At 43.1% G+C, this 13489-nt stretch overlaps 1 protein-coding gene across 4 annotated transcripts in view; it reads left to right on the top strand.

Moving 5' to 3' along the window:
• TMCO1 (transmembrane and coiled-coil domains 1) overlaps positions 1 to 13489 on the top strand; it is a 38281-nt gene that overhangs the window by 22733 nt on the left and 2059 nt on the right. For 2 of the 4 annotated variants that reach the window (XM_087932048.1, XM_087932047.1), the window contains one exon: positions 12688 to 12777. In XM_087932048.1, coding sequence (XP_087788174.1) covers positions 12688 to 12777 — 90 coding nt within the window. Of the gene's footprint in view, positions 1 to 12632; positions 12778 to 13489 lie in introns of all 4 variants that reach the window. The other 2 variants (XM_026718729.2, XM_026718727.2) reach the window with 1 other exon arrangement.

Here is a 13489-nt window from a genome sequence, read left to right as displayed (position 1 = left end):
TGTTAGTCTGATGTTAATCTTGCTTTTAATCTGCTCATCTAGGTGTTGATTGCTGGTAGGGAAGTGTTTTGGTCTTTTTGTTCCCCTTTTGGCTTCTTAATTATCTCTTGCACAGTATATACATATCGTTAACGCCTATATGTCTGTTGATGGCCAGCATCAAGAATCCTTGTTGCTGTTGACTGTAATTTGATTCTTTGCCTTGACGTCTGTGGACTTCTACTGACGGGAAGTTGCACAAAGTGTGTGCAGCCACGTGGGTTCGAGCCTTGCTCTTGAATGTAAGTGTGCCCTGTGGACAGAGACTTTGGAGAACGGACTGGGAATTGCTGGATTGTGGGAATTTTGCAGGATGAATAAAGGCTGACAAGCTTTCTCCTAGTAGATGTTGCTTGTTCACCAACACTGGATGATAACAAAATGTCTCCCAAGTGATGCACACCCTGCATAGAATAGAATTGAATAGAATAGAATTGCATTGAATTCTTTATTGGCCAAGTGTGATTGGACACACAAGGAATTTGTCTTGGTGCATATGCTGTCAGTGTACATAAAAGAAAAGATACATTCATCAAGAGCCAAGAATCATAAGGTACAACACTTAATAATAGTCATAGAGTACAATAAGAGATCAAATCATTCTAGGAAACAGTCAATATAAATCAAAAGGATTCAAGCGACAAAGTTAGTCATACAGTCACAAGTGGGAGGGGATGTGTGATGTGTGATGAGAAGATTAATAGTAATAGTAATGCAGACTTTGTAAATAATGGACAGTGTTGAAGGAATTATTTGTTTAGCAGAGTGATGGTATTTGGGAAAAGACTGTCCTTGTGTCTACTTGTTCTGGTGTGCAGTGCTCTATAGCATTGTTTTGAGGGTAGGAGTTGAAACATTTTATGACCAGGATGTGAGGAGTCTGTAAATATTTTCACAGTCCTCTTTTTGACTCATGCAGTATATAGGTTCTCAATGGAAGACAGGTTCGTAGGCTTCCTTTTCCCAAACTGCCCACCTGTGCTTGGCTTCTGTGAGTTTTGTAGAAGTGTAGGCACATGGTTGAAGGAGGCTTACGAATTCTTTTGAAGGACAAGGTGCCTAACACAACATTTCTGCATCTGCCTGGATGATAAAGGGCTCATTCGGATCAGGGGGCTTGAGGATAGGCTCAGCAACAAACAGTTGTTTGAATTTTTCAAAGGCCACCTGGCAGTCCATGAACCTTTTAAGTGGTTGGTTTGGTCAGGGTTGTCATCCCTTTAGTCTTAAGTTGGTGATTGGCAGGGTGACTTGCGCGAACATCACAATAAATTCCTTGTAAAAGTTTGTAAAGCCAAGAAACTATAGCTGCTTTCTCATGTGAAGAGCTTCCTTTTCAAGCACAGCCCAAACTTTTTCTGGGTCCAAGTCTATCTCTTCGTGAGAAATGTGGTATCCTAAGTAGTCTAATTTGGTTTTGTGAAATTTACATTTTGAGAGCTTCTCATACAATTCCGCTGCGTGGAGTTTTTTTTAGGACTGCCTTAACAAGTTTTACATGCTCTTCCATGGTATAGATTAGAATGTCACCAGGTAAACCAGGATGCCTTTATATGCAAGTGTTTATGCACACTTCATTTATTAACTGCACAAACACAGCAGCTGCTCCTTGTAAGCCAAACAGGAAGACTCTGAACTGGAAGCAACCCAGCAGGCAATTGAAAGCAGCTTTCCATTCATTCATTTCCCTCCCTGATTCACACCCGATAATAATCAAGTCCAGCTTAGTGAAAGCTTAGCCATTGCCAAATGGTCTTTCATCAGTGACAAGGGGTACGCATTTTCTACACCAATGGCATTTAACCCATGCTTAATTTTAGAGAGCCGTTCTCTCTGAATAATATGGGGGCTACCATGTGGGATTTCACTGGTTAGATGAACCTCAGGTTAGATTTTTGTCAATTAAGGCTCTGAGTTCCTCTAGCTCTCCTGATGTCATCGAGTAAAGTTCAGGTTTTGGCAGTTTGGCTCCAGGCAGTATTTTGATGGCATGATCTGTGGGATGGTAGGGAATAGTATGTTGCCTCTCGCTCGCTAAAAACCTCCTATAGCCCTTAGGAATAATGTTAGCTACTTCCTCACGTTCACTGGCTGATGCGTGCCCTCTCCTTTCACTTTGTTAACAAATGGCAGGCAGTGGCCTAGTTTCATTTTCACTCTTCTCTGGGTTTTTCTGGCAGATACTTAATTTTTTTTTCCAGTTAATAGAAGATTTCCACTTTTGTAACCAAGTGAGACCCAGCACCATCCAGGGCTTCAAAATATGATGGTCTCATCATGGGCCTGATTTTCATCTGCATTGGTTCCATTATGAAAGTTACAGAGGCTCCTCCCACTAGGGTGCCATCTAGTTGTGAGAATGCCACAGGGGTCTTTAGCTGCCCAAGTTGAATCCAAGTTTCTATACTACTCTAGGACTAACTAGGCATCTGGTACACTCAGAGTCCAGCAGAGGTGTCATTGTGTCTGCACTCTGAGGAAGTCACCAATAATTCTATCTGGCTACCATCAGTATCATGGGGCCACTTACTAGTGGCTCATCATCTTTGCTGTCTGGCCCCATCTGGAGAGGGTGCTTGCCTTATCTTGGTCAGCACAGGTGGAGGCATCGGTTCTCTCCTGAAGTCTTTGATTGGGTTCTCAGTTTGAATTGTCTGCCCGACACTCCATTTTGCTTCCCAGGGTTCTCGGTTTCTTTCTTCCATCTTGAGATTCTCTCCTCTACTTCCCAGTCTGCTTGTTGGCGTAAAGACTGCTTCCTTCCAAGTCTCCATCTCCTCTTGTTCCCCTTCGGGAATAAACTTATTTGCAGTCCCCCCAGTAGTTGATTCTTCTGGGTGGACTGAAATTGCAGTTCTGGCTTAATGTCAGCCCTGCCCCAGCTTAGTCTTCTAGAAAAGTAAGACTTGACTCCATTGTAGTGAAAAGAATACTTTTACTAAAAGCCAAATGGTTGCAATAAATCAAAGCCACTGAGGATTTTCATATAAAAGCTTCCCAGCTTTCTCATTCCACCTCCTTACTATCTTCCATTTGTCGAGTCACTTTCAAATAAGTTATTTTAGTAATTGTCCTTGCAAAGGTGGAGTAGATATTGAGTATTCCATTCCATTTCCCAAGCCCATAACCTTGAGATGACAAACCAATGTCCCAGGATGGCACTAGGCTTAGTTTCTGTTTCCCTGTTCCCCCAGCTTTCTCCCCCTGTAATTTATGACAGGGTGACATCTAGCAAAGCTGGAATGGGCTGGAATGAAGGATGGTAGTTCTGAGACAGAGCATGAGTGATCAAGCAGAGGACCTTTCTGTCCAGAAAAAGACATAACCGGCACACAACACGAAGTCAGGCAAAGGCCCTCCTTGCCACAGCTGCTATCTGCTGTTCAAGCAGGAGCTGCGAGTCCAAGAGGACTCCCAAGTTACAATTTTGTTGAAAGATATTGTACAGATACTCTGTTTATTTTTACTGCTGTTCAGGAGGCACTGTGTTTCTGCTCATCTAAATACAGTTTTTACATGCTTCTTTTGTGGAAGGTTGGGTTATTATTTTAATAGTGGAAAACTTGATTGTTGGGGTACACACTTTGTTCCTAGTTTGCCATCATAATCTCTGGTGATTAGGATGTCCACAAAGGATAGTGAGATGTTTTCTTCTTTCCTGGTAAATCGGATTCCTTCAAAAACGTTGATGGCTGTTTTGTGTATGTTTTCTAATTGGCTCTTTTTTATTGTAGTGAAGGTGTCATCTACATATATGATCCATATTTTGGGTTGTATTTGTGGAAGTGCTATCACTTCCAGATATCACATTACAGCTTCTGCTATGAGTCCTGAAAGTGGTGATCCTTTAGATGCACTTTTAATTTGTTGGTGTTAGAGTTTGCAGTGATCCAACTAGCACACAAGTAAATAATTCAGCAGGATTAATTTATAGAAGAAACTTGTTTATATATAATAATATAAAACATGATGCATGTATACAATACCCATGCAGCTCTTGCAACTTGGTAGCAAGTACACGGACAAGAAGCAGAAGCCAGAAGCCAGAATTCAGAAGCAATATATGAAGCACAGAAGCATACCAACTCTTATATATACAGCCCAGTTACCCTAAGCCACAGGCTCCGAGCCATCTGACATGGCTCACAACTGGTACTGTTTCTTAATCACCAAACAGTTCCCATTCGCTGACTTGTTATGGCTATCCCAGCTCATAATTTCTTATATACTGACATGCCTCTCTTTATGACTGGAATAGACATAAAACTGAATAATTTAATCTTCCCATGGTGCATTCCACCCAATGGCTTGGTCATTATATCTGCCAGATTGTCCTCTGAAGAACAGTGAAGCAAGCTAATTAATTTACATTCGATGGCTTCTCTGACATTACAATACTTAATGTCCACATGCTCCTATACATCACTGTCACCTGTTGCTTCACTTTTGTCCTCACTCAAACTGTTATGAAAATCTGTGCTCATAGGTGTTGGAGCAAAATTACAATCCTTCATGTTATATCTCTCCAACAGCTGTTCAATTTTTCTTTGCCTGAGAACATAGCCACCTTTTTCAGTTTTTTTTTGTATCTCTACACCAAGATAATTTTGTATTTCATCTAAATTTTTCAAACTACTTCTCTTAATTGATTAGCAAATTCTTTTACCTGTGACACATCTTTTGCAATGAAACAAGATCATCCACAGATGCTAACAATTGACAATCCCCACCTTGTAACTTTCCAGTATATATGCAACCATCAGCTTTGCAATTATTGAACCCAAATCCCTTCAGTGCTGTATCTAAACTGATATTCCAATTCCTGGCTGACTGCTTCAGCCCATAAATGGCTTTGTTCAATTTATACACAGTGTTAGGCTCTTTACTTTCATACTCTGGTGCTTCAACCATGTAAATTTCTTCCTCTAATTTTGCATTGAGGAATGCTGTGGTTATATCAAAATGCCAAATTTGATGGTTACTTGCCTCTGCCAACGCTAGTACCAACTTTATGCTTTCACTCTTCACCATTGGTGCAAATATCTTGTCATAATGCACATTTTTCCTCTGTGAAAAACCTTGTGCAACTAATCTTGCCTTATATTGTACCTCATTGTTGGGTAGTACTTTCTTTTTGTACACCCATTTACATCCTACAACTTTGCAACCCTATGGCAAAATCATTTGTGTTTCATTTGGATTTCATTTCTTTGTCCATTTTGTCTACTTTACTTGTTCAATTTTAGATAATGCCAATACTTCCTTATAGCATTTTGGCTCATACCACACATTACACACATTTACTTCAGTAGCAGAACACCTGTCAGGTGGAATTCCCTTGTTCCATCGCTCTGACTTGCATGGCATTGATTGCTCAATCCTCTCTTGCTTCATATCCAAGTCATCATCTTCTCCCAACTCCTTTTCTAGTTCTTTTTCAGTTTCTCCTCCCTCAACGCTGACACTGTCGCTAAGTGAGTTATCATCACTAAGTGAGTCACCATCACTAAGTGGATCATTCCAAAAATTGGCATCAATTCTGTTCCAATTTTGCTTTTCAAAGCTAGCAGACCTGGAAATCACTATACTTTTGCTCCTATCGCTAAAACAATAACTCTTTCAGCCAGGCTCATAACCCGTAAACCTGTTTGCAGTCCCTTCATATCCTTTGGTTGACCTTTTCTCCTGATTGCTTTTGGAATATGCACCCATGCATTACTTCCAAATACCCTTAAATGTGCCAGAGATGGCTTTCTCTCATATAAAACTGCATATGGAGTATCATTTTGAGGAACTCCACAGCCTATTGATTAAATAATTAGCAGTCAACATGGCTTCACCCCAATATGACCTGCTCAAACCAGAATCCTCCAGCGGTGTGTCCTTTATTGTTTGTAAGACTCCATTCTGCCTCTCAGCTACACATTCTCAGCTGCTGTGTACGGATTTGTGCATCTGTGTTTTATTCCTAACTGTCCCAACCACTGTTGAAAACTTGTTGACATGAATACTGAACCTCTGTCAACTTGCAGCTGAGATACCTGTTGTTTATACCTTCTTTCTACGAAGCTTAAATTTCTGTAGCAGTTCTATTCTACTCTTTAGTAAATAGCAGAACCAGACCGGCTTAATCATCTACAAAGACCTGTGCATATTTTGCTCCTCCCAAACTGGCTTGTATCGGCCCAACCAAATCTGGATGTACCAGCTCTAGAGCTCATATTGTCTGCCTTGTGCTACTCTTGCTTACTGGAAATGCTTTGGACTTCGATGGTTTACATACTGCACAGTCCAAGTATGCCTTACACTCTTTTAAGTTTAACCCTTCTCCAAATTTTTGTGTCTTTTGCAAAACTCAGAAGCTGGTATGGCCAAGCTTTCTATGCAAGAGCTGAATGCATGAATAATGTTGTGCCACATTTCCAAATGTTTGGGCACAATGAATCTTTTGTCCCTGCGACATATAAAGATTACCCTGTTTTATGCCCTGTGCACATATACTTCCATTCTTTTTATGGGACACTTTCCATTTACAAATGTGGTCTGAAACTCTTTTTGGTTTAGACTGGAGATATTCAGTAAATTATGCTCCATTTCATGCACACATAATATGTTACTAAACTTTTCCTCCAGACATGGAATCAGCATGCTGCCTTTTCCAGTGAATTTAGTCTTCTGGCCATTTGCTAAAGCTACTGCATCTCCAGCTGGATCCAGTCTGAAAAACAATTTTGAATTATTAATAATTGTTTGAGTAACACTACTAGTCAAACTAGAATACTACTAGAATAGCAGATACTATTAACCATTTGTGTCTGCTATTAAAATAGCTAACTTTTGCAACAGCCATCTTGTCCATCTGTTGTTTTTCTTGCTTGCAAACAGTCTTTTATTAAATGATTCTTATCACCACAGATGAAAAACAGCCATTCTTTTTCTTTCTCTTTCTTCATAAAAAATCTTTGCTGGGCTCTCTGGTTTTTGCAGACATCCAGTCTGTTGCTTTTCTCTCTCTGATCCTGGGGCCCCCACCTCAGGAATTTCTCCTCCTGGCTTCTTCTAAAATGGTGTTTGTTTTCTTCTGAAAGCAAACAGGCTTTAAGGGCTTCATAAGTCCTGTTCTGGTTTGCGCTCAAAAACAGCTGAAACAATGTTCCACATTTCATCAAGACTATTTAACACCAACAGCACCTTCTGAGATTGAGGAATCTGCATTCCACGCTGTTTCAACTCAATAAATAGATTCTGCATGTGCAGCAAATGCTGCTCCACACTCGCTTGTGGCTGCAGCTGGGCTCTGTACAATTGTCTTGATGATTGCCAATATTGCATACTGACACACTCACACGCACATTTCTCAATTTCAGCCAAACTTCATTTGCAGTCTTCAAATCAACTACATTCAAGAATTGTTCATCTTCTAAATTTAAGATGATGTAGGGCAGTGCCTTATCATGCTGCCTTTGATCTGCTGCTGCTAATGGTGCCTGGGGTGGATTAATAACAATATCCCAGAGCTCCTTAACCTTCAGAAAGCATTCCAATTTTGCAGGCCAAATAATATAATTTTGTGTCCCAATCGAGGCAGAGAGCTGTCCTTGAAATAAACAGCCAACCTGCAAGCCTTCTCAGCCTTGTTCTCTTTTGCTTATAACACAGGCTGTTCTTTGACTTAATTACAGTTCAGTTTACTGTGTGTCGGTGTGCTCTGGGCTCATAACCTGTTTGAGATTGCAGTGATCCAACCAGTACACAAGTAAATAATTCAGCAGGATTGATTTATAGAAGAAACTTGTTTAGATACAATTCAGAAGCAATATATGAAGCACAGAAGCACACCAACTCTTATATATACAGCCCAGTGGTGGCATTCTACCGGTTCAGTCCAGTTCGGCTAAACTGGTAGCTCTGAGGATCATCTGTGAGCAAACTGGTTCGCTCCGACGATCGGCTGCTATGCACTTTCACCCACCCTGACTCTATACCGGGGTGGGCAATTAATTTCTGTCAGGGGCCACATGGAAAATCAGATCTGCGTTCGAGGGCCGAACCAATTTTACAAAAGGCCATTATAAAGGGCCCATTATAAAATGCAGCAAATTATATATAAGAATGTTTTATCTATCTATCTATCTATCTATCTATCTATCTATCTATCTATCTATCTATCTATCTATCTAAATATTCTTATATATAATTTGCTGCATTTTATAATATATATATATATATATATATATATATATATATATATATATATATATATATATATATATATATATTATATAAAAGAGAAAAATAACACCGCGGCTGCTCTTGCTACTATTTTCCACGCTTTCCAAACACGAGTCCCAGGAGAACAGCAAACCGCGCTCAGGGGCATCCAAGCCCACCTAAAGCTAGGTTACTGCTGGTGGAGCCTTGCCCTGCCTTGGTGCCCCGTTTCCCAGCTCGGCAGTCCTGCTCAGGCGGCACTTTAAAAGCCCTCCTCCTTGCGTACGCGCCCGACGAGCCGCTCACCACGACGGCGGCTCCCAGCACCCGAGCAACTTCCCAGCAACTTGCGGCTTGCTTTTTCCTCTTGGGCGCTTGCACCTGGCCCCGAGCCGCACGGCAGAGGGGAAACCCAGAGCGCCGCCGGGTCGCCTCCTCCAAGCAGCCCGCCCGCCCACCAGGCTTCCCCTCTGCCGCACGGCTCGGGGCCAGGCACTAGTGCCCGCGAGGAAAAAGGAAGCCGCAAGTTGCTGGGAAGTTGCTCGGGTTTCCGGGGCTTCCAGGCTTAAACTTTGCACAGGCAAAATTTGCAGGTGGGAGCGTCTTCCCGCCGAGGAGCGGGAAGGGTTCTGCCCAGAGGGCGGGCGGGCTGCTTGGAAGAGACGACCCGACGGTGCTCCGGGTTTCCACACGGCACAGGGCAATACGCCACACCCAGTGATTTTTTTTCAGGGGTGGGCTGGATTGGACAGACCAACGGGCCGGATGCGGCCCACGGGCCGTAGTTTGCCCACCCCTGCTCTATACTGACCTTTATTTCCTGCTTTTCAACCTCAGCTGCTTCATGTGGCACAGCTAATTGCTGCGTGCCAGCTGTTTCACACACAGTTTGCAGCTGAAGGTGAGTTGCAAATGCACATGTGCAAAGTGCCTGCTTGGCATGCGCAAAGCACCCATTTGGTGCATGTAAAGCGCACATTTGGCACACACAAAGCGAGCACTCACATTGAACCGGTAGGAACATTTTTTGAAACCCACCACTGATACAGACCTAAGCCACACCCAGACACTGAGCCATCTGACATGGCTCACAACAGGTGCTGTTTCTTAGTCACCAAACAGTTCTCGTTCTCTGACTTGTTGTTATGGCTATCCCAGTTCAGCTATCCCAGCTCATAATTTCTTATATACTGACAGTAAGTTTGTCCATTGAATTGGAAGTATGTACCAAACCCTAACCCTAGCATGATTTTTCATTATGCTCATAATAAGCCCCAGATGTCAGCCTTTGGGGGGGGTGGCTATCACAGGAAGTGGCGAGCGTGCGAGGGCCAATAGTGTCCAGCAGCAGCCACAGCCCACAGGTGAGTCTGGGCTGCTGCTGGACACTGTCGGCACCTGTGTACTCACCTCTTGTGCACATGCCGGGGGTGAGGCGCCCAGCCAGGCTGGGCCAGGACCGGTCCCTCACCATCACCCTGTGTTTCCCTGAAAATAACCCTAAGTCTTTTGGAGCAATATAAGACCCAGTCATTCATATATATATAAAATATATATAAATATATATATATAAATATAATATATAATATATATAATATAATATAATTATATATATATATATATATATATATATATATATATATATATATATATCTTTATTGTTTGGTTTTCTCCCGCGTAAGATTCAAGTATCTAGGCAACGTTTCGATGAAGTCTCATTCATCATCTTCAGGCTTCTGTCTCCGGCTCTGTGCTTCTCAGAGTAATGTGAGATTGCAGCTGCTTCCTCCTTTTAACTGCCAGTGGGGTGGGACTTGATTGGGTGGGGGCTTGGCTGTGTTCTGATTGGGTGGGGTGTGTTCTCATTGGTAGGGGTTTGGCTGTGTTCTGATTGGTTGGGGGTTAGCTGTGTTCTGATTGGTTGGAGGCGTGTTCTGTTCAGGTGGGGGCTTGGTTGTGCTCAGGTTAGTCTTAGTTGCTGGGGATTTGAGCTGGTGAGTTGTGATCTTGCTGTTTGGCTTCGAGTTCGTGGTCCTTCTGCATCTTCATAGTGGGTGTCGGTTTGCTTCATGTATGGCTCGGAGGGGTTTGAAGTGGGTAGTGATGCAGCTGCCGTGCAGCTTCTGGTCCATGGTCGTGTCTCATCTTCTGAGTGGGTGGGAGTCTGTTTTCTACATGGAAGTGTGGTGGTGGCATCTTGTGTGGCTCTCATGGGTGTGGGTCTGGTGTCCTTCTTCATGTTAGGTACTCGTCTGTTCATGAGGGCGGGTTTCCAAATGGCTGGAAGGTGGGAGGTGTCATCTCGTTTGTTCATGCTGTGTGGGCGTTTTTCTATCTCTATGGCTTCTCTGATTATTCTGCTGTTGAAGTGTTCGGTTTTGGCGATAGTTCTGGTATTTTTAAAATCAATTTCATGTCCTGTGGCTTTGAGGTGTTGGACCAGGGAAGAGGTCGTTTCTTCTTTTTTGATTGAGTTCTTATGTTCTTCAATGCGTGCACTTATTCTTCTGTTAGTTTGTCCAATGTATGTGGTAGGGCAGGCAGTGCAGGGGATTTCAAATATGCGGCAGCTGAATCAGTCACTCACAAGTGACTGAGGCTCACCCAGCACCAAGGGCTAGAAAAAATGGCTGCAAAATCTGAGATGCTGGAGTTTCAACCCGGCTGCTTCTCTCTGCTACAGCATTTCTAGATAGGACTTCTTACAGGACAGAACCCAAATGACTGTGGCCCACCTGCTCCGGCGCTGCCCTTGCCAACTTGCTGAGCGCTGCAGGCTGGGTAAATTGCGTCAGGCCAGGGGACATATTTTGAGGCCAGGGATTCTAGGTGAGTGTGGGCAGTGAATGTAGATTTCCCAGGGGGAATGCATGCAACGGCCCTGAGGGTGAAGTATGAGGTAAAACAGCAACTTACTTCCTAAAACTAGGGAGCAGTGAAGGCTTGGGAGTGAGGAAGCCGGAGAGCAGCTGGGCCATGGGCACCACATGGTCAAGGGCCTAGGCGAACTGCAACGGCTGCTGAGCAAGACAAGCGAGCGGCCAAAGCAGATGAGCTAAGAAAAGAAGTGGCTGTAAGAGGTGGGGTGGGCAGGGCAAGGCGGGGCCAGCCAGTGGTAGGATTTGCGCAGTGCTGAGCTGCGCAAAATCTTAACAAGTGGTTTGTCTGAACTAGCTGAATCCCACCTCTTATTCTATTCGTCTGTTAATGCAGCCGAAGTCTGAGTTGATTTTTTTGACAGCTGTAGTACACTGCACGCTCATATTTAAGTAATTGTCCACTAGAATTCCAAAATCCCTGTTACAGTTACTGTGAAGCTCCTTCTGTATCTTAAGGTTATCTTCTGAAGCAGAGTTCTCCAACCTTTCTGGAATGGTGGCCTGGAGTGTGGGGGTGGGGTGAGGAAAGAGTAGATGATTTTCTAGGGGGGCCAGGAACATGTTTGTGTGAGTGGAGCCGCAAGTGCTCACAACGAGGCTCACATGAGTGGGACCCCAGGTGCCTGCATTGAGGCAAGTGGGACCGTGATCGTGTGCAACGATGTGCAAACATCATTGCCAATGATAGTGGGCAATTGCCCACAGGTTGGGGGGCCCTGTTCTGGAGTGTTGGGTATTCCTCCTAGCTTGTTGTCGGCAAATTGGATGAGTTCCCCATCTATCCCCTAAATTGTTGATGAAGATATTGAAGAGTACCGGTCCTAAGAAAAAGCCTTGGGGTACCCCACTGAATACTTCCCTCCATGTAGATGCAATTCCATTAAGTACTACAGGTTGAATGTGATTGGTTAGCCAATTACGAATCTATTTGTTAGTGATGCTGTCTAACTCACAGCTGATTGTTGGAACAGCTGATAGTCGGGAGAAAAAAAATACCTTAAGGAGTGATTGGGCGGGGGAGAATGTAGTCAGTGATGTCAGGCATGTGCGTGATGTTGCGCATGTGCGATAAGGATTTGGCGGGGCAGAGAGGGGCGGGCAGAAAGGGGAGCAGCCAGCCAGGGTCATGATTTACTGGTTTGCTGAACTGCGCAGAATCTTAACAACCGGCTCTATAGAACTGGTGTAAACTGGTAAAATCCCACCCCTGATCTTGCCCCTTGTTGGCAGTGGTTTGTAGTAGGTGGTGCTGATTATGTGGAGAAGTAAAAGAACAGCTACCAAAGGATTAAAGGATTATTTTCCTCTTTAACTTATTAAAATAAACTAAAGCTGTGGAGATGAAAATGTTACTCCTTATTCTGTCATTGTAATTTATTTTTTTTTGCCCTAAATGTGATGTTTTTTGGTTAATGTGAAGCAAAATGTTGCTTATAAATGAAGTATTTTTATCACTATTGAAATTACTTTGCAAATAATATAAACTGCAATTTCTTTTTGCAGATTTGATGGAAGAGTAGTTGCAAAGCTCCCATTCATACCACTTTCTTACATTCAGGGTTTGTCTCATCGTAATCTTCTGGGTGAAGATTGCACAGATTGTTCCTTCATTTTTCTCTATATTCTCTGCACCATGTCTATTCGGCAGGTAAGGTCTAATTTGGATTTTACTTCTGTGGCTGAATAACCATAACTCGCACAAAAACTCTGGAGAATTAGAAGCAATGATTGGTGTACGTTGCTACTGATGGATATGTTGTTTTTTCTAGTAAACATTTTAAAATTTCGGCAAAATGGAACATTTGTCTATTTCTCTCATATCTTAGTGTGTATCTCTGTGTATTTGTGTATTTTATGTTTCTGAATGTATGTGCTGGACTAGGAATGGGGGATAAATATATGTAAGTATATGCTGGATTAGGAATAAGGAAACCTAGCTCTCTAACACAGAAGCTTGCTGGGTGACTTTGGACTAATCAATTGTCTCTGTAGTCTAGACTCTTTATCCTGTGTGTCTGTGTGTGAATGGTAGATTATAGTCTATTATAGTGATGGCTAACCCTTTTGGCACCAAGTGCCCAAAGCGCGTGCTAGAAGGGTGGTGGCAGCGGCTTTTCTGGTGCATTTGAGACCTCTGGTAGTTTTCGGTGGCCTCCAGCCAGCCACCACAACCACAAAGGCTTCTTGCAGTCACACCAAAAAAGAGCACTTGCCTTCCCCTCTGCCACCAGCTGCCGCAGAAGGAAGGTAAGCCCGAAAAAAGAGGTGGTCGTGCAGGAGGATGTAGGGTTAAGGCCACCTAGGCCAGGCCTGGACAGAAAATAGGTAGAAAGAAAGGCTGTAATAGTTCTAATTTCAAA

The sequence above is a fragment of the Pseudonaja textilis genome, chromosome 3, assembly GCF_049901715.1.
Source record: "Pseudonaja textilis isolate UNSWEBS1 chromosome 3, rPseTex1.2, whole genome shotgun sequence".
In the NCBI taxonomy this organism is placed as follows: Eukaryota; Metazoa; Chordata; class Lepidosauria; order Squamata; family Elapidae; genus Pseudonaja; species Pseudonaja textilis.
The sequence above is the reverse complement of the archived record's forward strand: the minus strand, read 5'-3'. Positions and strand labels throughout refer to the sequence as shown.